General features: G+C 43.5%; 2 protein-coding genes across 4 annotated transcripts in view; one reads left to right on the top strand and one right to left on the bottom strand.

The window, feature by feature from the left end:
- The window catches only part of NMT2 (N-myristoyltransferase 2), a 43958-nt gene extending 39904 nt beyond the window's left edge, over positions 1 to 4054 (top strand). For both annotated transcript variants that reach the window (XM_075211867.1, XM_075211866.1), the window contains exon 12: positions 557 to 4054. In XM_075211867.1, coding sequence (XP_075067968.1) covers positions 557 to 577 — 21 coding nt within the window. In that variant the 3' untranslated portion in view covers positions 578 to 4054. The remainder of the gene's footprint in view (positions 1 to 556) is intronic.
- An 8927-nt stretch (positions 4055 to 12981) lies between these two features.
- On the bottom strand, positions 12982 to 26057 carry RPP38 (ribonuclease P/MRP subunit p38). 2 transcript variants are annotated; one of them, XM_075211218.1, is made up of 3 exons: positions 25949 to 26053; positions 14462 to 14548; positions 12982 to 13929 (listed from the first exon to the last, which is right to left on the bottom strand). In XM_075211218.1, exon 3 carries the CDS (start codon positions 13891 to 13893, stop codon positions 13036 to 13038), a length of 858 nt encoding a protein of 285 aa, XP_075067319.1. In that variant the 5' UTR covers positions 13894 to 13929; positions 14462 to 14548; positions 25949 to 26053; the 3' UTR covers positions 12982 to 13035. The 2 variants fall into 2 exon arrangements, with proteins under 2 accessions (XP_075067319.1, XP_075067318.1); XM_075211217.1 differs by lacking the exon at positions 14462 to 14548 and having other exon boundaries at positions 25949 to 26057.

Raw genomic sequence — 26057 nt, forward strand, 5'->3', positions numbered from 1 at the left:
ACAGACAGACAAAGAGGGAGAGACTAGGGTCAATTTTGATAGCAGCCAATTAACCTACCAGTATGTTTTTGGAGTGTGGGAGGAAACCGGAGCACCAGGAGGAAACCCACGCAAACACAGGGAGAACATACAAACTCCACACAGATAAGGCCATTGTCGGGAATTGAACTCATGTGCTGGGAGGCAGAAGTGCTAACCACTACGCCGCTGTGCTGCAGTTTTCTCTTTATTATTTTTTTTTATGTATTCTTTACTTATAAGTTTCATAATAACCAACAATAATCAATGATAACAGTTCTCAAAGAACCAACAAATCAAATCAGCAACATACGAAACTTTTCCTTGTACATAAGAACATGACACTGGGGGGGAAGGGGGGTGGTGGCAGGACAGATAGGTGCCAAAGAAGGTGATGAGGAATAGAACAGAATGCTTTAGGATGTGCGATTCCAGGGTGACATCTTGGGATAAACGTTACGAGGATAATAATCTTGTACGGTAGTCGGTCGGCTCTTTAAATTCCTCTTTTTATTTAATTTTTTCCTGTACTTTCCAGGTGGGTCTGGTGTTACAGTAATCTCCTCCATACTCGACTGCCAGTCATTCGACACACGCAACGGGAGCTGCTCTTCAGGAACGACAAGCACAAAGTGACGGAAGACAAGGGAACCGGGAGATGTGAAGCAGAGGGTGTATGGAGCAGACTTTACCACCATACAGCGCTGTTGTCGTTTCCCCATGACGCACATGCATTATTTATGGGAATAAAACAAGAAAACCAACAAAACAAAACAAAAAAAAACACAGGAGTAAAGAAAAATAAACTAAAGCACACATTCCTTTTCATCTGGAAAACAATGACCTTTACAAGGACACGATCAATTTATTTGGTCTTTACGTTCCAACCATTTTTTATACAGAGTGAACTGCGGAATGCATGTAAAATAAACTTTGGTATAGCACCGTTGAAAGAGGCGTCAACTACGTGGTTATCAGAAGGGCCAAAAATAAATTACTTTATTGTTACTACTATTGTTGGCCAAATTCCCCAGGTGCCTGCAAGGGGAACATTAGACCTTTCCCTGTTTTTTTCTTTTTTGCTGTAACGTTGGTTTTTCTCACAGGAACAGGCAATGTCATAGTGTCTGGTTCGTAACTGGCAACATGAAAATGTGATATGTGTGACTGAACAATGAATAGAGGCGTGAGCAAACTTGTGTTTTGGTTTATAGAAAGTGTACTGAGAAGGGTGCAGCTGCCTTAACCGTCTGGGATATGCAATTCATAGTGAAATACATGAGGCAGGAAGTGGTGGTAACCGCCAACAGGAAGCTACCACTCGGGGCCTGGCTATTGGCTACCATCCGCTCATGACTCACGCAGGAGTGATAAAACATGCTCAGATCTTTTAATAAAATGTGTCCGTAATTATAAAAAGTGAGAATATTTATCTAATCTGCCTCTGTTATTTAAAGGACTAGTATCCCTACATTTCCAACATGGTGATGATGAAGTGTAACCTTCACAGTGGAGGCAGCCATTTTGTCAGTGTAGCCAGTTCCTTGGGAACAGATCTTGAGGCACAAAGTGAGAGGTGCTCTAGAGTTACCCTTATACCTGGTTAATCCAAAAGAAAGCTCCAATTCTGATTATAAAAGTATTGGTTGCCCCCACACGGTGGAAGCAGCCATTTTGATGACTGACCCAATGGTCGTGAGAATGCATCCTTATCAATTTACTGTGAGCCAGTGACATCACTGAGGTGCTCTATGACTAATATTTATTGACTCTGACTAATATTTGTGAGGCAGTGTCTCCTAGTGAATTGTATAGGACAGGAGCTTTTTAAAGTTGTAATCCAACATCATCTTTTTCTTTTTTTTCTTTTCATTAGTAATATTGTTTATTACTAAGCAGCACGTTTTGTACATTTTATCTTTTTTGTTCGAAAAGTTCTCCTAGCACTCAGTATTTTCTTTTGGGAGAACGGTCTTACAATTAATAGCACTAGCTTTCTGCTGCAACTGTGTAACCTAACCTCTGAGCAAATGCCAGTCGGTCACAGTCTCTTGAGTAGTCACATGAGGGAAGAGGAGGAGTGGTTTGAAAACCTCTCACTACATCAAGAGTCAAATGACTGTGGTTGTCATGGTAATCGCATGACACAGCAATCAAAACTTAAATATAAAATGAACAAAGTGAACTCTCTTCTTACAAGTAACTAGAGTGAATTGTGTTAAAGAAATACCACATTATTAGGGTCTATTGCAGCTTTAATATATTTATTATTTTTAAATCCATCCACTAAACAATCATGCATTGCAAGGTCTACAGTAAACCTGTGGATTAGAAAAGTAGAAAAATGTTACTGTCATTGTACTTAATTTAAAAGTTTTAAGCTGGAGTGTTGCATTACAGATAGAAGTGCAATTTACTTCACAAAATGTTATCTCTATCTGAAAATTCTCCGTTAAAGCTTTGATCCCACAAATGTGTTTATAGTGGTCCTTCAGTGTCAGGCTGTCCAGACAGTTGCTGTTACATCCCAGTATTATGGATTATTGCTGCTCATTTCCAATGCAGTAAAATTGTACGTATTGACCAACATACATTTTAAAGTTCCTCAATGCAGTGTACAATCCCAAATATTAATGATTATATGATAATGGCACAGTCACGTGGCTTCTTTGTATGTCTGTCTACATAGCTACTCAATGAGCTTTTGGACATTTGCGTTTTGTGCAGCCATCTGAAGTATTAATGGTATTAATAATGCCAAACTTTTTAGTGACCGCTAGGTGTGCTGAATTACTGCTTTTACTTTCATCATTCCTTGCTGTAAAACGCTGTAGATTTTTGTTTGTTTGTTTTAGTTTGAAAACTATTTGTATCATCCTCCAAATCTTATAAGCACTAGGAACACATATATACTGTGATGATAAGGAACAACTGCGGCTTAAATATGAGCAACGTTTCCAAGTTTCCAGGAGCATTGATCTTTTCACCAGACAGATCCAACATTTTTTTGGCCAAATGGAACTGAGCTGTTAAAAGGAAAACCAAACCAGTGTTTCAGAGTAAAGACTGGCAAAGTGTCAGAGGGTCTCCAGCCTAAATGGTTTATTTTCTAATGCAAGACTAGTGGGGTGTTTTTGTTATTTATTTTTTAAAGTAATTTGCCGTCCTATGTAACTATTTGTATTTTCTTTGCTCCTTGATCTCCGGCCGTGACTGAGAGTTGATGGAGTTGGTCCACATTACAACCCGGCATTAACATAGAAAGTGCTTTGGGTGTGTCCTCTGTTTATCACCTGGCTATTGATTAAGCTCTGGCCATAGTAGCTATCTGATGCCGGAGCAAATGGAATAGCATGGTGTCCTTACATCAAAGATTGGGTGCCAGGAGGTGACTATCTGCCATTAGGATAGGTAAACCGTTGAATGATAACTTTATTTTTTATGTGTGTTTGACTACGGCTATGGCACTTTTTACGTTACATTTTTTTTTTTATTATTATTTTCTTTTTATCTCCTTGTGTCCTCAGTTTCTAAATGAGCATTGATTAGAATAACATGTAGCCAATCAGATCATGAGAATGCTCACAGCAGCACAGCACATTTCAGGAGATGCGGGTGTTGATCTTGAAAAAAGCCGTGACCTGTCCATACATGTGATCGTGTGAGAACAGGGGGTGGGATGAGGGAATGGAGGTCGAGTGGAAAGAGCAGGGTCTCCCAACAGCACCAAGTACAACTTTTTTTTTTTTTGTTCAATTTTTTTCCCCACAGTTCCATTAGAAAGTAAAATGTTTAGGGTGGAAAACCCTTTGACGTCGTATAATCTCAACTGGGAAACCTACTGTCTGTCCTCCGTGATGAGGTCCCAGGTTGTGTAATAAAAGCTGTTATTGCATATTGTATGATGTCTTTCTTACCACAGTCCTTACGGACATCCTCTAACTTATTTATATTCATGTACAATTTAGAGGAGAACCACCAAAGTATCGTTTTTTTTTCTTTTCTGTTATTAAATTATCTTTGTGAGTTATTTCAAGTTTTAATGATGTTTATTATATTTCTCATTGGGTAGCAGCTTATGATGGAGAGAACCATTCCTCTTCCCTATAATGTATTGTCAATATGATCTCTCCAAGTAGTGACGGGAGGTGTTGTAACAAAGACATAAATGGAAGTGAATCTTGCATGGCCTAGTTCTAGATAATTTTACATCTTAAATCTAGTTTGATAGCTCTGCTTTAACACTTGTCTACATACAGTTTACTAGCAAAATAAGGAAAATATTTAAATAAACAAGACATACAAAGTAGGTGATCTTCTAACTACATTGATTTTCCACTTTTTGAGTAGTGTGGAAATAACACAATTATAATCATCGCGCCCCCCAAGACTTTCCTGTGGTGGACACGGCTCTGGATCCCCCACAAGTTGCATGGATTAGCTGTGATCGGACCTGCTCTGTATTACACATAAGATGAGAGTACTAGGTCAAGGGGAAAAGTATGTACATGGGTAGAGAACTGATTGAAAGAGAAGACAAAGGATAGTTGCAAACTGAACACATTCAGACGGTGATGAAGTTATTATCTATATACCACAGAGATCACTATTAGGCTTCTGCCCCTTTAAATCTATTTATTAATAACCCTGTTGACAGCTTAAATAAAGTGTCTGTATGTGTGGATACTAATCCATGTAGGGTTAGTAACAGAGCAGTATAGTAACTTGCTACAGGAAGAGTTAGGCAAAATGGCAAATTAAATTTAATATAGATAAATGTAGGGTTATTAAACTATGCCATGGTAATAATGATACTTACATATGTGGCCATTTAACATCCTAATAACATTACATAGAGTGGAAACAGGAACATCAAGGTGTCTGGAGAATGATTTGTAGCCTTGAGAGTGTCCATACTTGGCTACAATATGTCTGACATCCTCAGACAGTTATCTGACTTTCTGTTCTCCATGCTCATTGCCGTACACACAGTGACACAGAACTGGAGAATGGGTCTCCATTCAAGTGTGTGTATGTGTATAGGCACCTGTTACTCAGCACAGGCAAGTTACGATCCAAATGGAAGGAGAATCACTTGCTTGAAATCTAATTTCCTACTCCTACTAAAGATACAAATAATTGTGTCCGGCCTACTTCGGAATTGCTGTGTGGAATAAGCTACAACTTGGAACTTTTTTTCTGATTTTATATGGATGCCAAAATATTTTTTTTAATTTCAACAATTTTCTGGCATAAATGGTGCATTGGGAAAAAGCTCAAGATTGTATTCCACAGTTATGGTAATATTGACAGATTGGCATTTTTTTAAAAAAAAACACTACGGATTGCAAAATTTGTGTACATCACAATGTTATTAAATAACATTACACTACACTTCAAGAACTAGTAATGTCATCACTAACAACTGTGTGAGCAGCTTCCTTACACACTAAGTACACATGAAACTAGAATGCATTGGAATTTAGTGTTTATTTGCTGTTTTATTTATTGTCAGGCTGATCTGAACTTACATTTATAATTATAGGTGACAAGTAAATTACATTTGCCCAAATTAGGATAATGGTTCCTGACAGTGCAATTAGCATCCTCACAATATTGAGATGTACCACCAAATTTATCATTAAAGAAAACAATTTTGTTCATGCACATATTGTATATTGTTGTGTATTTATACCACTTTTAATAATTGTATAACACTGTATGGCAGTGGTTCCCAAACTTTTGCAGTTCGCGGCACCCTTAGAGTCTCCATAATTTTTTTAAGGCACCCCTCCAAAATAATTACAGAGCAGTCCTGTTTTAGAAGTAGTTGGGTCAAAAAATTGTAATAAGTATTTAGGTCAGGACAGAAATGCTTATTTAGTTGTATGCAAAAATGCCCCCCACTGCATCCAGACACTCTGCCCTCTCTCACGCTGTACCCCCTCCTCTGCCCTCTGTCACACTGTCTCCCTCCTGTCACGCTGTCCTCCTCCTCTGCCCACTGTACCCCTCCTCTGCCCACTGTACCCCTCCTCTGCCCTCTGTCACGCTGTCCCCCTCCTCTGCCCTCTGTCACGCTGTCCCAGCTCTTCTGCCCTCTGTCACGCTGTCCCAGCTCTTCTGCCCTCTGTCCCTCTCATGCTGTCCCCCTCCTCTGCCCTCTGTCCCCCTCCTCTGCCACGCTGTCCCAGCTCCTCTACCCTCTGCCACGCTGTCCCAGCTCCTCTGTCACGCTGTCCCCCCTCCTCTGCCCTCTGTCAAGCTGTCCCCCCTCCTCTGCCACCTGTCACGCTGTCCCAGCTCCTCTGCCATGCTGTCCCTCTCCTCTGTCCCCCTCCTGTCACTGTCACACTGTTCCTCTCCTGCGTCCCTCTCCTGCGTCCCTCTCCTGTCACACTGTCCCTCTCCTGCCAGGCTGTCATTCTCCTCTGCCCTCTCACACTTTGCCCCCTCTGCCGCACGCCAACCATAAAAAGAACAAACAGAAACACTTACCAATCCGCGCGGTGCCAGGACCCAGCATCCTCCTCTCTCACGCAGCAGCTGTCACTGATATGACAGCTGCATGAGAGAGGAGAATGCTGGGTCCCAGCGCCGCACGGATTGGTAAGTGTTTCTGTTTATTTTTTTATGGCTGGCCCGCGGCACCCCTGGGAGCCGCAGCGCACAGTTTGGTAACCGCCGCTATATGGGATATCTGGTTAAACAACCAGGAAATATGAGGACATTTGTGATACCAATTACAAATGACCAAACCTTTATCTGTGGATCCAGGTTAATTTTATTTCGCACTGAACTGCCTATGACAGTTTATAAAAGATTATAATGTGATATCTTATTTACGCTATTAGATATAAAGTACAAATACAGTGATGATATAAATGTCTACGTAGCAGCATCACAGCTCTCCAGCTCCACCTGCTGGTCTGTGCCAGGTAGTTAATCAAAAGCCAACACACAAAATGTGTTACTCCTTAAGCCTGGAGCAGCAGGTTTGTTGCTATGTCTCAATATGTTTAATTTCTCATCCAGTAACAGTGGTAGGTAACTATGGCCACATCTTGTGTGCTTGCTCTGCGCATGTTCAAAACAGACATTATGCTGATAGAAGCAACTGCCTGCAATTCATGTTTCAACACAAATGACAACTTCCTATGACTTAAAGGGCGAAACGGGGGGAAAGGAGGCGGATAAATGTAGGTAATATACAGTAAGAGCATGTCGGCACAGATGCGGCTGAGTTCAGTTCTGGGCGCTTCTCTTAAGAACGTGGGGATTTTTAGCCGTATCATTTGCCCCAACTACAGGGAAGGTGTAAGACCCGACTGACAGTGATGATTGGCACGGCATAGTCTTTGTATTAAAAACTACAGGAATGTGTGGCACTGACTAGCAGAAAACGTGTATACAAGATAGTCTATAATAGGCATTGTATGTACAGTACGCATTAAGAAAATCTTGATTTATGTATTTGATTTTATTAAAAAAAAAAAAAAAAATCATTGTATGTACAGTACAAAAACCTTGATTTATGTATTTATTTTTTAAAAAAACTTTATTACAAATATTTTTATTAATGGTTCCAGTATTTAGAGATCATTTTATAAAATGATTTTTGCATGCTTTCTTGACTTTATTTTGCACCTATACATGTGCGTATCCTGCACTGTTCTGGCTGGTTAGGGGCAGCATACTTACACCCAGATTCAAAAGGAAACATATTGAGATCCGCTTGTATTTGAAAACGGTTGGAACTACCCTCAAGTTCCGTAATCATTGTTTAAACGTAATTTACGCTCATGTTACGTCCGAAAATTAGTCGTCCTGTATAATTCTAATATTGCTGCTAAGCTTCCCCCCAGTACTGCCTACTGGTATACGCTGTCTCGTATCTCCACTATGCTGTACATATAACACTGCATCATCCTTTAATGCAAAGCTTTGTTCTCTAGACCGAGCATTAGTTTATAGCCTTCATTGGATCTTCCCAATTTTATCACTGTCCTTTTGAATATGTGGTCTCCAAAAGTAAACATATTACTTTAACACTGTATAGTGAAACTAGAAGTCTTCTGCTTCTATACAAGTTGCGCAGCTTTGTGTGCGCAACGTGCCAAACACGATATTTTACCTTAACGGTAAAAATAAATTGGATTTACACCCCTGCATCACAACATGCGACAACTTCTGAAGTGTCCGGTAAATATACATGAATGAATGTTAGAAAGCCCCTTTTTTGTTTAGCTTTTAGGCGGCATGTAAATGTCCATCCCCTGAATAAATCACATAGGGGCAAATTCAATTTGGCCGTGTTATTCTAAGAATAACGCGGGCTGTGTATTATTACCGTTACTACGCTAATAGTGCGCAGTATTACCGTTACTACGCTAATAGTGCCCAGTATTACCGTTACTACGCTAATAGTGCCCAGTATTACCGTTACTACGCTAATAGTGCCCAGTATTACCGTTACTACGCTAATAGTGCCCAGTATTACCGTTACTACGCTAATAGTGCCCAGTATTACCGTTACTACGCTAATAGTGCCCAGTATTACCGTTACTACGCTAATAGTGCCCAGTATTACCGTTACTACGCTAATAGTGCCCAGTATTACAGTCGGTGCAGTAATTTTAACACAGATTTTTGCTCACAGCCCTCAGGGCCGCAAGCAAAAATCAGGGTTAAAATTACAGTATTAACGGTAATACTATTAGCGCCATGTTATTCCTAGAATAACGTGGCCAAATTGAATCGGCCCCATCATCATCATCATTTATTTATATAGCGCCAACATATTCCGTAGCGCTTTACAATTGGGGACAAACGTAATAAACTAATAAACAAACTGGGTAAAACAGACAAAGAGGTGAGAAGGCCCTGCTCGCAAGCTTACAATCTATGGGACAATGGGAGATTGACACATGAGGTTAAGTATACATTTTGCATCTTGGCCCAGCCAGACTGCAAAGGTAGGGTGACTCATAAGCTAAATGATCCTGTCACACAACAATGTTGGTCCGGGGGTAGTTGTCTTGTGTGAAATTGTGTAACAGGCTAAAGGTAGTGAGGTTAAGATGGTGGTTGAGGAATATTATAAGCTTGTCTGAATAGGTAGGTTTTCAGAGAACGCTTGAAAGTTTGTAGAACAGAGGAGAGTCTTATTGTGCGAGGGAGAGAGTTCCATAGAGTGGGTGCAGCCCGAAAAAAGTCCTGTAACCGGGAATGGGAGGATGTAATGAGGGTGGATGAGAGACGCAGATCTTTTGCAGAACGGAGTTGCTGAGTTGGGAGATATTTTGAGACAAGAGAGGAGATGTATGTTGGTGCAGCTTTGTTGATGGCCTTGTAGGTTAGTAAAAGTATTTTATATTGGATTCGGTAGAAGACAGGCAGCCAGTGTAGAGACATACAGAGTGATTCAACAGAGGAATAGCTATTTGCAAGGAAAATCAGTCTTGCCGAAGCATGCAAAATAGATTTTAGGGGTTTGAGTCTGTTTTTGGGAAGACCAGTAAGGAGGGAATTGCAATAGTCAATGCGGGAGATGATTAGTGCATGAATTAAGGTTTTAGCAGTGTCTTGTGTGAGATATGTGCGGATTCTGGAAATGTTCTTTAGATGTATGTAACATGATTTAGATATAGAGTCAATGTGGGGAACAAGGGATAGGCGTGAATCAAGGATTACACCTAGGCAGCGAGCTTGTGGGGTGGGATTTATGGTCATGTTATCAACAGAGATAGAAATGTCAGGTATGCTCTTGTTGGCGGGTGGGAATATTATTAACTCTGTTTTAGAAAGATTAAGTTTGAGTTGACGAGAGGACATCCAAGATGAAATGGCAGAAAGACAGTCAGTTACACGGGACAACACAGATGTCGAGATATCAGGAGAGGATAGATAGATTTGGGTATCATCCGCATAGAGATGATACTGAAAGCCAAAGGAACTTATTAGATTTCCAAGAGAAGCGGTATAGATAGAGAACAGCAGAGGACCTAGCACCGAGCCTTGTGGTACTCCAACTGATAGGGGAAGCGGAGCAGATGTGGCTCCAGAGAAATTAACAGTGAAAGAGCGATTAGAGAGGTAAGATGAGAACCAGGATAGAACTGTGTCTTGAAGACCTAGGGATTGCAGCGTTTGTATGAGAAGAGAGTGGTCAACGGTGTCAAATGCAGCCGAGAGATCAAGGAGAATTAGGAGAGAGTAATGGCGTTCAGTCTTAGCAGTGATCAGATCATTAACAACCTTGGTCAGCGCAGTCTCTGTGGAGTGTTGAGAACGAAAGCCAGACTGAAGAGGATCCAACAGGTTGTTTGCGGAAAGAAAGCGTGTGAGGCGAGTGTAGGCAAGTCTCTCTAGAAGCTTGGAGGGGCAAGGGAGCTGAGAGATGGGACGGTAATTTGAGAGAGAGTTTGGGTCGGAGTTTTGTTTTTTTAGAATAGGAGTAATCACTGCATGCTTGTATAGTGATGGAAAGATGCCAGTAGAGAGTGAGAGATTACAGATTTGAGTTAGAGGTGAAATGAGCACAGAAGACAGGGATCTACCAATTTGCGAGGGAATAGGATCAAGAGGACAGGAGGTAGAGTAGGAAGATAAGAAGAGCGTAGAAATTTCCTCTTCATTTGTGGGGTCAAATGAAGAAAGGGTGTCAGAGGGTAGTGGGAAGGAAATGAGCTGATGGCTTGTTGAGGAGGAGGATACCATTTCTAGTCTGATCTTGTCAATCTTGTCCTTGAAGTAGGAAGCAAGATCCTGAGCACTGATAGTAGATGGAGGGTTCGGGGTGGGAGGATTGAGAAGATGATTAAATGTATTGAAAAGGCGTTTGGGGTTAGAAGCCTGAGCATAGATAAGAGATTGAAAGTATGTTTGTTTTGCAGTGTCCAGAGCATTTCGATAGGAGTGGTAGACAGAAGTATATGTGAAGAAGTCATTAGAGCTTCGAGATTTACGCCAGTGACGTTCTGCTTTACGGGACAGTTTTTGAAGATTTCGTGTTGCTTTGGTGTGCCACGGTTGACATCGAAGTCGACGTGTAGTATGAAGTGTCGCTGGAGCCACTTGATCAAGGGCCGTTGCTAAGGTTAGGTGAAAATGAGGTACTGCCATCTCAGGGGATGAGAATGTAGAGATAGGGGAGAGAAGGTGTTGGAGAGAGGTGGAAAATTGTTGAAGATTAATAGAATTAAGATTTCTACGAGTATGAGGAGGCTTGGTAGAGTTAGACAGTAGAGAGGTTAGAGCAGTGGGGGTGAGAGTGTAGCTGATAAGGTGATGATCCGAGAGGGGGAAGGGTGTATTAATAAAATTAGAAACTGAGCATAGTCTAGAGAAAACAAGATCAAGGCAGTGGCCATCCTTATGAGTAGAGGATACAATCCACTGGGAGAGGTCAAGTGAGGATGTTAGAGAGAGTAGTTTGGAAGCAGCTTTGGAAGGTGGGTTATCAATGGGGATGTTGAAGTCACCCATGATGATGGTGGGGATGTCTGAAGATAAGAAGTGAGGGAGCCATGCAGAGAAATCCTCAATAAATTGTTGGTGTGCTCCAGGGGGACGATAGATCACCGCAACACGTAGGGAGAATGGATTAAAAATGCGAATAGCATGTACTTCAAAAGATGTGAACGTGAGTGATGGGACATTTGGTAGAACTGTGTATGTGCACTGTGGGGAGAGAAGTAGTCCAACCCCACCTCCTTGTCTGCCTTCAGGTCTGGAGGTGTGGGTGAGATGGAGGCCACCATGTGAAAGTGCTGCAGGTGAGGCAGTGTCTGATTGCATGAGCCATGTTTCTGTTATTGCCAGAAGGTTGAGGTTTTTTGAGAGGAAGAGATCATGAACGGAGGTAAGTTTGTTACAAACAGATCGTGCATTCCAAAGGGCACATTTAAAGGACTTGGGAAGAGAGGGTAGACAGGTGATGTGTTTGAGGTTTGCTATAGAACGGTAGTGTTCTGATGTATGTGTGTGTGAGGAGTGTGGGGGACCTGGATTAGGTGATATATCACCAGCTAATAGAAGCAGAGTGAGCGAAAGATAGGCAAGGGGATTGTAAGATGTGTGGCCTTTTATTTTCTGGCGACAGGTGGAGGCTGTACTTGTTAGAGATAATAAATAGGACAACAGTTCATGGGTGTTAAATAGAGGTGAGTGGAGTAATGCAGGTGCAATATGAACAAATTTGTGTGTTGGTGGAGGGGTGAAAGATGACACAGTCCTAAAGATCATGCCATGAAATGAGACTAAGAAAAGCCCATACAGTTCATTGGATGTACAATTATACAACTTATAATATTTTAACAGATAAGTGACCAGGGTATTGTTTGGTCAAAAGATCAAGAAGATTTGTCTCACAGCCCCAATCAAAAGCCGATGGTTTGTGGTCAGTGAGAAGAATCAAGCAAGATGATGTACAACTAAGCACAGACTCAGCGTGGAAGGGAAGAGGAAGGACAGTCGATGGTTTATTATAAAGAAATCTGAGTACTGTTTTTAGGGCGATACATAAGCTGCCAATGTATAGGGAGAGGTTTATAATTTAGTGCAGCTGTAATCATTGGCAGGGAGGGAGGAGAGGGGGCAATATGGTATATTCTGGTACTAGAGGTTGGCAAGCAGTAAACTTCTGCTGTCCGGAGGGGGAGATCAATCACAATATTACAGAGTGCAGTCTGAAGTCAGCCTGTGGCTGCTGGCATTGGGAATTTTACTGCAACTGGATCTGTAACCTTCTTTGGACCAGATGTTACTCCTTTGTAGAGCAGGTGCTTTCTGGTGTGGACACACTACAGGCCAACTCGAATGGGGTGCTATGCTCTCTCCCCACTCTCTCTGGCTGACTATGCTACATTGTATCATTCAATCCCTGAGCTTGTTTTATCATGTGACTTTGGCTCAGTTTTTATTGCATTCAACACAAGTCTCAGTAATTTCACAAATAATAATATAAATAAAATGCTTTATTTACAAAACATTTTTGAAAAACAGGATTGGTTGATTTTACTTTTTATTGACCACTTTCTTTTTTTTAATTTTCCTTTTTTTATTAGGATTAGGAACTATCTTTTTAACTTTGAGGCCCTGTAACTTAATATCACCAGGTTCCTCAGTTTTGGTAAGTTTGCGCTTTCTTGAGATTGTAGCTTCAACATTTTGTGGTTTACAGTCTTCCTCCAAGACAGAGTCCTCTAGTTTCTCTGTTTTCCCACTTGGCAGCCAAGGGACATTTACTGGTGGCACTCGTGGGGTGATCGCTTTCACCTCCTCTAGAAACACATCAGAGCTTTTTCTGAAGCCCAGCGCCAGCACAGACTTCAAGCCAAGGACTGGCGCAATGTTCTCGCTAAGCCGCGGCAGCTGGCATGCTGGGACCTCCCGGCTTGCGCTCAATTCAATTATGTGTTTGGTGATCATCTCTGGCTTTGCAGATTTACAAACTATTACCAGGTAGAGTTCATTTTTTTCCAGTGCTCGGGTGACTTCATTAATCCCTATAGCTAGCTGCTTGCGGAGGTCACGGTGTGTCCATCCTGGCTTTTCAGAGTTTTCCTTTGGAATCTCCTCAGCCTCTTCCTTTGGGATCTCTTCGCCAGAGATTTTCTCCCCGGTGCCAAGTTCTTTGTCTTTTCCATCAGAAGCTTCTTTCGATTTTTTTGTCTTTTTCCCTTTAGATTTTATGTGGATCTCAACCTTTTTCAGTCCAAGTTGCTTGAACTTTTCCATTAAAGTCTGCAGTATGAACTGCATGTCCTCCCCGACCACAGGATTCCAAATCTTCCCATACGGGCTGTTCAGAGAGGTCTTTGCCACAACTGGTTTTTGTTTACGTACAGAACCTTTGGCGACCTTGGCAGCCATGGTGATTACACAGGCTTGCTCTATGCCTCAAATTTTCTGTTTAAAACAAAAAAATATATATTTTATTTGCTTAGGTCAATGTCCAATAAACTAGATTCACAAAAAAAACATAGGTAAAAAGTAAAAAAAAACAACTGTCTTGGTCAACAAACCCCCTTACAGTACAATTGTATTAATCAGATATTTAAAGGCAGGAGCTTCATTTTAGTTCTGTCAGACCATGGGATTCTCTCTGGGGAACACGCCCACCTCCGGTGTTTCCCCAGTTATGGGTGATTCTCCAAACATGACAAGTTGGAGAAATCTAAATATAACGAGCGTTGTTTATGGATGTCAGATAGCAGCTAACGGGACAGAGCAGCAGCTTGTCCAATCAGATTGGCTCTGCTCTCAAGCTGCTTGTATGTGGCCTGGAGAATCATCAGCTATTTATATATCGCCACTAATTCCGTAGCGCTGTACAGAGAACTCACTCGGCTCAGTCCCTGCCCCATTGGAGCTTACAGTCTAAATATCCCAACACACACACAGACTAGTATTAAATTTTGTCAGAAGACAATCAACCTACCATTATGTTTTTGGAGTGTGGGTGGAAATTGGAGCATCCAGATTAATCCCACGCAAACTCCATGCAGATAATGCCCTGGTCGTGAATCTAACGAGAGGAAGACAACGGTGCAGATATGTGTAAACACCTTGATGGGTTTTTTTTTTTTTGGTTTTTTTTTAAACCTATAAATCTCTTTGGCAGGCTATAAGAAGGAACCATTTTATTTAGTTTGTTTCTTCAGGCAATTATTGATTAATAATTCTGCATAGTTGCCATTGTCCTCTAACTACCATTGCAATCACATGGCACATGATGAAGTAAACAGAAAGACTTGGAAACACCCATTTGAGCTCTATCTGTACTATAGAAATCCTCCCCTTGCCCCCCCCCCCCTCTGACTTCACGACATGCTGAGAGTCTGAGTATGTGTGTGTTACTGACAGCCATATTTGTCTGCCTTCCAGAGAGACTTTAAAAAGGAGATAACGATGTGTAGGAGGACAGCCAAGAAAGATGCATATCTAAAACGCACTTAACTTGGTATGAAAGCAAACAAAAACAGCAATATGGGATTGCTAATTCAAGGAGACGCAATAGATAACGACGCTATCGTTATTTCTTCATGCCTTGGCTATAATTCCTGGGGATACACAACAGCAGCAGAAGATGGTAATCACAGCCGCCACTGGTCCAAAATATAGAGCTGGTGTGGAACTAGAGCGCTGACCTGGGGCGTATCCACACAGTGGAGTCAGGATTTGTTATAGGGATTTCCATGCAAGTACAAAGGCCCACGTAAATGCATAGTAAAACCTGAACAGAGCATTAAGAAAAGATCTAATCGTTACTGCTGAAAATAGTTGAGAACCTCCTTCTGGTCATGAAGAGGTTAAAAAACAAATGAAACACTCCCGAAAATTGATCTGCATAACGGCAAATGTATTGTGGCATTCCAAAAACAGACACAGCAAAAAAAAAAAAAAAAAAACATATTAAAGAAAATGAAAAAGGAAGAAAAAGAGCTGACACTCACAGGACTGTATGGTGATCAATTTAGTGAAGAATCAAACATTTCAATGCCATCTCTTTTAAGAGACACAGAGCATAGTGCAAATGAGGATTAGATCTGTGAAAAGCATACCCCTAATCTGTTCCCCTGCACCTCTCAGGTGCTGATGAAATGATTTTGCAGCAGATGCTAAATGAATATCAGGCAGCATAAAAGAAACTCCTAGTAATGTTATATAGCATCACGTATTCCAGTGCTGTGTAAAATGAAATAAAGGAGGAGGGAGGGGGAGAGGGGGCATATTAAAGCAAAAGTAATGTGCTCTATGCGTTTCGCCTTGAAAAAGACTTCACAGGAGGATCTATATTCAGATAAGAAAGACATTAATACCAGGCTGAAGTTACCTTCTTATTCAGACAGTTTCTTATACAGAAAATTTAAATTTTAAAGGATAAGTCACCGATTTCACATTAAATTAACACTATAGAGGGTTCCTTACACAAATTGCAATAGTATTTTGCCTGGCCGAACACTATTTTGAGCATGAAAACAGGTGGCACAGTGGGCACAGAGAGCAATTTGAATAAGTAGCTGTAGTTTTGCAAGGGTTAAATGCCGTTGGGCCACACATTTGATAGAGGGGGGGGGACAACAACAACAAAGGGTGGTCAGTTACATATAAAAACACTTGTCTTTTGCCTGTGAGATTTTACACGTGGAGTGCACGGTGTTTAGTGTCTGTTAGGGGCAAAACCCTTCCCTGTAGTGAGGTGGGGGATAGTATTTTGCATGAGGTTTGGAAAATAAGGGAAATGGAGAGGGGCCAGATGGATGCTGTGAGCTGGGGAAGCATCGGGCAGGGGGTTGAGAGCTCCCTAGGTGGTAGCCAACATCTGGCAGTCTCTCGATTCTCCTCTATCTATTCTGTTCTTGCACCATTAGATTTTGAAGCAATTTTTTTTTAAGTAAGGCTTACATACATTTGAAGTTTGTTTTCATTTCCTAACAGTAAATGGTGCATGGGTGGTATTATATATTGGTGGCAGGGTTGTTGTGATGCAGAGTATTGTGTTAGGGGATGTCATGTTTCTTTGATGTATATAGTTATACACGTTAACCCGTGCATGATACTCATGCATTCTAGTCAAATCAAGCTACTTAAGGTGTTAAAAAGGTTCTGGTCATGCATTTGGCCCATAGCCCAGGCCTCCTCAGGGGAAGAGCGTTACTTCCCGACGTATGCGCCCTTTTTTAACGTGGTTTTGTCCACATGTCACCACCTCATCATTCTTCTCCATCACCTCATCCTTCATTTTCATCGCCACATCTATCCAGATGTCTATCCAGACACAGGGATCTCTCTCAGCGGTCCTGAGTATCACACTCCTCTCACTCTGTCACCCCCGGCAACCACCAACCACTCCCCACTGTCACTTCTCCTTCAAGAAATATATATATTTTTTTTAAATCTTTATAAACACTTTTAACAATTAACAAATTAAATTAACAAATTAAAAACATCTTAGTATACCAAATTTCAGCCCTTTGATTTTTTTTTCCCCACACACACTAATTTAGTAGGTCAGTGTATAACTCCGCCCAGCAGGTGGCGCTGCAGCTTGGTTTTATTTTTTCCACACACACACACACAGACAGACTAACACACGCCACTAGGAAGGCAGGATATATATATATATATATATATATATATATATATATATATATATATATATATATATATATATATATATATATATATATTTAGAACGTGCTGCAGCAGTTTATGTGGACGGATTGTAGGAGAATTGGATGTTATGATAAAATGACGTTTCATTCCCATTGGTCCTTTTTACCCTTTGTTCAAAATAAAATAGACTATGTAAAACATCAAAGTGATATGGGATTTATTTTTGTTGCAATTTTTAGTAAAAACATCAACCCTTGCAAAGCTACAACTACTTATTCAAAATGATGAAAATGCTATCTGTGCCCACTTTGCCACCTGATTTCATGCCCTATTCAATGTTAGGTCAGGCGAAATACTATTGCTATTTGTGTAAGGCCCTCTTTAGTATTAATCTATTGCGAAATCAACCTAATTTAATCTTTTATAAATAAAGTTTTCTGAACATGAATAAGAAGTGAATAAGAAGCTAACTTCAGCCTCATATTCATACTAAATGGTGGACACCATATTGCGCATGCGCAGTAAGGAGAACGCAGTGCGCATACGGCAAAATCGCTGATATAGCCAACTCCTAGGAAGAGAGAATATGTATTAGGCGGCGGTAGGCACTAAACATGCGACCTAATAGCCGGCAGCATTCATTTACATCAAAGAGGAGACAGGGCAGATTGTTTCAGGAATATGGTAGTTCTTCTCAACTACAATTGCGGCGGCCATCTTAAGAATATAGTATAGAATATATATAGAAGTCTGTGGTCATAATCATTATACATAACATGGCATATGCAATGTTTAGAAATGACACATATTGCAGCAATAATAAATACACATATATACACACATATATATTATACCTCAAACATATGGTGATTTAGTATGGGTATATAAATGTTCATTGCATATAACTTATATAGTATGAAACTTATTTTGTACAACCTAGTTAATCAATATAGCAGACTGATGTTATAATATGATAAACAATAATACTCTGAAAAAGAAGTTATTAAAACCCAAAATAAATCAGAAGTATAAATACAAAATATAATGATCGGTAAACCCCCACACCAAAAAAAAAAAAATCTTTAGATAATTATACACACACACCTATACATAAAAACATAACCGATGTGAAATCATTTGACTACAACCTGCCCACCCCCCTACTTCAAATATGAATATAAAGGAGTAATGAATTGTGAGATCATGACATGACATCATAATACCACCTTACTGCTAGGAACACTCAGCACATACACAGGGTCACTACAGAGAGAGACCTGAGGTGTCTGAGAGACTCCCTGCAGAGAGGGACGTGTGGGGTAAGCATGAGACTCGCTACATAGGGATACCTGGGGTGGGGGGGGGGCAGCCTGGGAGACTCAGTAGAGGGATGGACCCAGGGGCCAGCCTGGGAGACTCAGTAGAGGGATGGACCCAGGGGCCAGCCTGGGAGACTCAGTAGAGGGATGGACCCAGGGGCCAGCCTGGGAGACTCAGTAGAGGGATGGACCCAGGGGCCAGCCTGGGAGACTCAGTAGAGGGATGGACCCAGGGGCCAGCCTGGGAGACTCAGTAGAGGGATGGACCCAGGGGCCAGCCTGGGAGACTCAGTAGAGGGATGGACCCAGGGGCCAGCCTGGGAGACTCAGTAGAGGGATGGACCCAGGGGCCAGCCTGGGAGACTCAGTAGAGGGATGGACCCAGGGGCCAGCCTGGGAGACTCAGTAGAGGGATGGACCCAGGGGCCAGCCTGGGAGACTCAGTAGAGGGATGGACCCAGGGGCCAGCCTGGGAGACTCAGTAGAGGGATGGACCCAGGGGCCAGCCTGGGAGACTCAGTAGAGGGATGGACCCAGGGGCCAGCCTGGGAGACTCAGTAGAGGGATGGACCCAGGGGCCAGCCTGGGAGACTCAGTAGAGGGATGGACCCAGGGGCCAGCCTGGGAGACTCAGTAGAGGGATGGACCCAGGGGCCAGCCTGGGAGACTCAGTAGAGGGATGGACCCAGGGGCCAGCCTGGGAGACTCAGTAGAGGGATGGACCCAGGGGCCAGCCTGGGAGACTCAGTAGAGGGATGGACCCAGGGGCCAGCCTGGGAGACTCAGTAGAGGGATGGACCCAGGGGCCAGCCTGGGAGACTCAGTAGAGGGATGGACCCAGGGGCCAGCCTGGGAGACTCAGTAGAGGGATGGACCCAGGGGCCAGCCTGGGAGACTCAGTAGAGGGATGGACCCAGGGGCCAGCCTGGGAGACTCAGTAGAGGGATGGACCCAGGGGCCAGCCTGGGAGACTCAGTAGAGGGATGGACCCAGGGGCCAGCCTGGGAGACTCAGTAGAGGGATGGACCCAGGGGCCAGCCTGGGAGACTCAGTAGAGGGATGGACCCAGGGGCCAGCCTGGGAGACTCAGTAGAGGGATGGACCCAGGGGCCAGCCTGGGAGACTCAGTAGAGGGATGGACCCAGGGGCCAGCCTGGGAGACTCAGTAGAGGGATGGACCCAGGGGCCAGCCTGGGAGACTCAGTAGAGGGATGGACCCAGGGGCCAGCCTGGGAGACTCAGTAGAGGGATGGACCCAGGGGCCAGCCTGGGAGACTCAGTAGAGGGATGGACCCAGGGGCCAGCCTGGGAGACTCAGTAGAGGGATGGACCCAGGGGGGAGCCTGGGAGACTCACTACAGAGATGGACCCAGGGGGGAGCCTGGGAGACTCACTACAGAGATGGACCCAGGGGGGAGCCTGGGAGACTCACTACAGAGATGGACCCAGGGGGGAGCCTGGGAGACTCACTACAGAGATGGACCCAGGGGGGAGCCTGGGAGACTCACTACAGAGATGGACCCAGGGGGGAGCCTGGGAGACTCACTACATAGAGATGGACCCAGGGGGGAGCCTGGGAGACTCACTACATAGAGATGGACCCAGGGGGGAGCCTGGGAGACTCACTACATAGAGATGGACCCAGGGGGGAGCCTGGGAGACTCACTACATAGAGATGGACCCAGGGGGGAGCCTGGGAGACTCACTACATAGAGATGGACCCAGGGGGGAGCCTGGGAGACTCACTACATAGAGATGGACCCAGGGGGGAGCCTGGGAGACTCACTACATAGAGATGGACCCAGGGGGGAGCCTGGGAGACTCACTACATAGAGATGGACCCAGGGGGGAGCCTGGGAGACTCACTACATAGAGATGGACCCAGGGGGGAGCCTGGGAGACTCACTACATAGAGATGGACCCAGGGGGGAGCCTGGGAGACTCACTACATAGAGATGGACCCAGGGGGGAGCCTGGGAGACTCACTACATAGAGATGGACCCAGGGGGGAGCCTGGGAGACTCACTACATAGAGATGGACCCAGGGGGGAGCCTGGGAGACTCACTACATAGAGATGGACCCAGGGGGGAGCCTGGGAGACTCACTACATAGAGATGGACCCAGGGGGGAGCCTGGGAGACTCACTACATAGAGATGGACCCAGGGGGGAGCCTGGGAGACTCACTACATAGAGATGGACCCAGGGGGGAGCCTGGGAGACTCACTACATAGAGATGGACCCAGGGGGGAGCCTGGGAGACTCACTACATAGAGATGGACCCAGGGGGGAGCCTGGGAGACTCACTACATAGAGATGGACCCAGGGGGGAGCCTGGGAGACTCACTACATAGAGATGGACCCAGGGGGGAGCCTGGGAGACTCACTACATAGAGATGGACCCAGGGGGGAGCCTGGGAGACTCACTACATAGAGATGGACCCAGGGGGGAGCCTGGGAGACTCACTACATAGAGATGGACCCAGGGGGGAGCCTGGGAGACTCACTACATAGAGATGGACCCAGGGGGGAGCCTGGGAGACTCACTACATAGAGATGGACCCAGGGGGGAGCCTGGGAGACTCACTACATAGAGATGGACCCAGGGGGGAGCCTGGGAGACTCACTACATAGAGATGGACCCAGGGGGGAGCCTGGGAGACTCACTACATAGAGATGGACCCAGGGGGGAGCCTGGGAGACTCACTACATAGAGATGGACCCAGGGGGGAGCCTGGGAGACTCACTACATAGAGATGGACCCAGGGGGGAGCCTAGGAGACTCACTACATAGATATGGACCCAGGAGGGAGCCTGGGAGACTCACTACATAGATATGGACCCAGGGGGGAGCCTGGGAGACTCACTACATAGATATGGACCCAGGGGGGAGCCTGGGAGACTCACTACATAGATATGGACCCAGGGGGGAGCCTGGGAGACTCACTACATAGAGATGGACCCAGGGGGGAGCCTGGGAGACTCACTACATAGAGATGGACCCAGGGGGGAGCCTGGGAGACTCACTACATAGAGATGGACCCAGGGGGGAGCCTGGGAGACTCACTACATAGAGATGGACCAAGGGGGGAGCCTGGGAGACTCACTACATAGAGATGGACCCAGGGGGGAGCCTGGGAGACTCACTATAGAGAGATGGACAGCAGAGATCGTGGGTGTCCTAGAAGTCAACCTGCATCGTGTCATCATGTACGACCACCCTTGATGTCTGGACTGAACCCGCACAAAGTAGCTTAAAACCCACTACAGAAGGCTGCTACAGTACCAAGAATTTGTCCATATTTAGAACATCTATTTAAATGTAAGTCATAGTAGGAAGATATCTCCGCCAATTCACCCAAACTGTCCATGCATTAATATAACTTCTTGGACACAGCCAGTGACAACACTGTGCACCCTGTGATATACTAGTTGCTGCCACAATCTCTTAAAGCCCAGAGGGAAGGGCAGTCCTCCCAGCCATGGTTCCCCAGAGGTTTCCTCCACAGGGGGTTTTTCCTCTCCTGAGTGCTGGTGGATGACTCTTCGTGAGTCCGGAGGTTGGCAGTTTTGACCCCCTTTGGGGCATGTTCAGGGCAAACTCTTGTCCTTATACTATTTGATATATAATGAATAATTATTAATAAATAATTAATAAGCAACAGTTGGTCTTCTCATTCAAGTATAGTATTAAAAGGTAAGGTCTACCTAAGGGTCTATTATGCCAATTTAACCCCTATGTATTGTCTGATAGTTTGTTAGATACACTAACTAGTGGATTGCATCTGGCAGTTTTCTACCTATGTCTGGGCCACACCACATTTATACTCTACTAAACTTGCTTTCACCCCTCTCTGCAACGGCAGTGCCCTGCTGCACTTTACACTCTACAGTGGTTTTAGACCTACACTTTCTCAGCTTATATAACTGACCAGCAACCCAGGTAAGTTATACAATAAACCAACATGTTGCGGCCCACACCATGTTCCTGTCATACTATAGAGGGTCAATTATATATGCTGACATTTCAGTCTAAATAATCCCTACATCACTTGTAGCTCTCTACAATGGTAACACCCCCAACTGTATAACTAGCACTAGTTAACTTCAAAGGGAAAGAACAAAAAATTAAATAAACACAACAAATGGATGAGACCTCAGACCCAATGCTCTATATTACATAGCAAACCTATTAAGACATAATAAAAAAACAAATATAAGATATAATTTGCAATAAACATATTTGTGTGTTTGAAAATTAAGCCTATTTAGTGCGCATCGAAGACATTAGATGGACATTCCTTACTACTAGAATGCTGTTGAATCTGTTTCTTTTAAATATATTCCCACTAACAGAAGCAATGAGCAAAGAGGAGAGCTGTGAAAAAGAAACCCTGTAATCATACTAGACAATAGGATTTAGCAGTCATGATTAGAAGGGCTCTGTCTAGGTGCCTTGGAACGAGAGTCCCTATGTAGGATTGAAACACTGGTATAAGGACTTCCAGTTTGGGTCCACAGATTTTCAAATCTGAACTGCTTCAATTAGGACCCCAAAATAATGGAACACTGGCATCCAGACACCCAATTAAGTTATGCACACATCAATTACCTGTAAAGCAGGCCTCCAGGTGTTGTGAAACTACAAGCCCCACCATGCTTTGCCAGTAGATAACCTGTTGATAGCTGGAAGGGCATGCTGGGATTTGTAGTTTCACAACATCTGGAGGGCCGCAGGTTGGACAGGCCTGCTGTAAAGACTGGATATTAAATGTTAAATCTCCAGGAATCTCCATCTCACAGGTCAGTGAGCCAAGCCTTCCTGACTCCTCTAAGTCTACCTATTACTGATTCAGAGAGACCAGAAGACCACCAGAGAGGACAAGAGGGCTCTACAAAGTTGCTGATCAACTAAGTTTCTACACTTGAACGTCTGAGTGAGACCTTGGAAAAGGAGCCGAAACACTACATTAGCTGCTGGGCGCACAAACAACAGAAACACGGGGATAGATTGGTGGGGGAAATGTCATATAGGACAAGGTTGCAGTAGTCGAGGTGGGAAATGATGAGAATGGATAAAGGTATTTGTTGTATCTTGGGTAAGAAAAGGACACATATATACATATAGCAAAATTTAGAAGGTGGAGGCAACAGAATAGGGAGAGAGACAAAAGTAGAGCGTGATAGCAAGGCGGCAGGCTTGGGAAACTGAGGAAATTGTGATTGCAAGATGGTGAGGGATCTTTGAGGGGAAAGTTGGGACTTTGGGAGGAAAAAACATACAAAAGAGGTGTACAAAAAGAAAAGCAGAGGACCAAGACCTTGTGGGACCCAGACACATAGTGGGATCAGAGGGGAGGATGTGCCAGAGGTAGAGACGCTGAAGGAAGTTAGAGAAGTAGTGTTGAGAAAGCAGTAGAAAAGTCTAAGAGGATGAGTAGGGAGAAGTGACCCTTAGACTTATAAAGGATAATCTTTTATAGGTGCCAGAGTGTCCCAGGCATAGGAAACATTCTACTAGTTGGAGGGAGGAGGTCAATAAACTATTTTTGAGAAGTTTGGGCTCTTGTTTTTCAGCAATAAGGGTAAATAGCAGTGATAAAATACTGACATTTCCTTAATTAAATTCTGAAACAATGAGCAGAGCCTTCTGTGTGGAGTTTGTATGTTCTCCCCATGACTGAGTGGGTTTCCTCCCACACTCCAAAAACATAGTAGTAGGTTAATTGGCTTCCGACAAAATTAACTCTAGCCTGTGCGTGTTAAGGAATTTAGACTGTAAGCTCCAAAGAGGAGCAGGGACTGATGTGAATTACAAATATTCTCTATACAGCGCTGTGGAATTGGTGGCGCTATATAAATAAATGGTGATGATGTCAATATATCTATGGTAAATTTATGGAGACACCCTACCCAAACCTTACACTGCTCTTTTATGTCAACACATAAAATAATAATAAAATACAAATATTAGGATGAATAAACACAGTAGTTTCATAATTGTCACCATACTATAGATTAATCATCATTTATATAGCATCATCAAATTCTTTAGCGCTTTACAATTGGGGACAAACATTAATAAAAATACTGGGTAATACATACAGAGAGGTAAGAGAACCCTGCTCGCAAGCTTACAATCTATGGGACAATGGGAATTTAAAACACAAGGGCATGTGCTACATCATATTGCACAATGGACCAGCTAGAATGCAAAGGTAAAAGTATTGAGTGGGCTATGTGTGTACCAATGTTGGTCAGAGGGTTGTTGTCTTGTGTTAGCTGTGTAGAGGGTGGTAATAGGGTAACCTGGGGAGATTAAGATGGTGGTTGAGGAATATCATAAGCTTGTCTGAAGAGGTGGGTTTTCAGAGAACGCTTGAAGGTTTGAAGACTAGAGGAAAGTCTTACTGTGCAAAGGAGGGAATTCCACAAAGTGGGTGCAGCCCAACATAAGTCCTGTAACCGAGAATGGGGGGATGTGATGAGAATGGAAGAGACCTAGATCTTGTGCAGAACGGAGGTGTCGAGTTGGTAATTATTTTGAGACAAGTGAGGAGATGTATGTCGGTGCAATTTTGTTGATGGCCTTATATGTTAGTAGAAGAATTTTATATTGGATTCGTTGAAATACAGGTAGCCAATGTAGAGACTGACAGAGTGGCTCAGCAGAGCAAGAACGGTTTGCAAGGAAAATCAATCTAGCCGCTGCGTGCATAATAGATTGTAGGGGTTCAAGTCTGACTTTGGGAAGACCAGTAAGGAGGGAATTGCAATAGTCGCTGCAGGAGATGATGAGTGCATGAAAAGGTTTTTGGCGGTGTCTTGTGCGAGATATGTCCGTATTCTGGAAATGTTCTTTAGGTGTATGCAATATGATTTAGATATAGAGTTGATGTGGGTAAATGATAGTTGTGAGTCAAGGATAACACCTAGGCAGTGAGGTTGCGCAGTGGGATTTATGGTCATGTTATCAACAAAAATAGAAATGTAACTACAGGGGCTTTCCTAAAATACCGGCCAAATGCACTGCACATTTTGTTTAGTTTCAAAAGCATAATCTGCAGGATGATTTATCTTTAGTTACATAGCATCAACATATTGCACAGCTCATTACAGGGAATGTTTACTCATTCACACCAGTCTCTACCTCAGTGAAAATTAAGAGTATAAATTATCTACCATACAGCCATCACTATGATTATTGTGGACATGTCAACCCATCTTTCAGGTCATGTTGAAGGATAGGGTGCCCTATATACTTAGGGAGCAACCCGTGCGGCAAGGTGCATCCATTAGGTGCCTGGAGATTGTATTCCACCTTATGTAGCTATAAAATTAGTGACATATATTATATATATATATATATATATATATATAATCATTACATATAATGATATTTTTGGGCTGCCTGCCCCATGCAGCACCAGTATTCCGCCAATAGCCGCTCTCAGTGTGGACCTCCAGACGGACACTTCGCACTTCACTCACCGATTCCTCCCCGGCGCCAGCTCGCATGGGCTCACTGACGAGAACCACGAGGTTATACATCAACCAATCAGATAACGTCATTTCCTCCCAGCTTCGAGGCTTGAGGTTG

The sequence above is a fragment of the Mixophyes fleayi genome, chromosome 5 (assembly GCF_038048845.1).
Source record: "Mixophyes fleayi isolate aMixFle1 chromosome 5, aMixFle1.hap1, whole genome shotgun sequence".
Classification (NCBI taxonomy): Eukaryota; Metazoa; Chordata; class Amphibia; order Anura; family Limnodynastidae; genus Mixophyes; species Mixophyes fleayi.

Excerpts from the sequence above, each read along its gene's own strand:
- RPP38 (XM_075211217.1), bottom strand. The coding sequence starts at position 13,893 with ATGGCTGCCAAGGTCGCCAAAGGTTCTGTACGTAAACAAAAACCAGTT.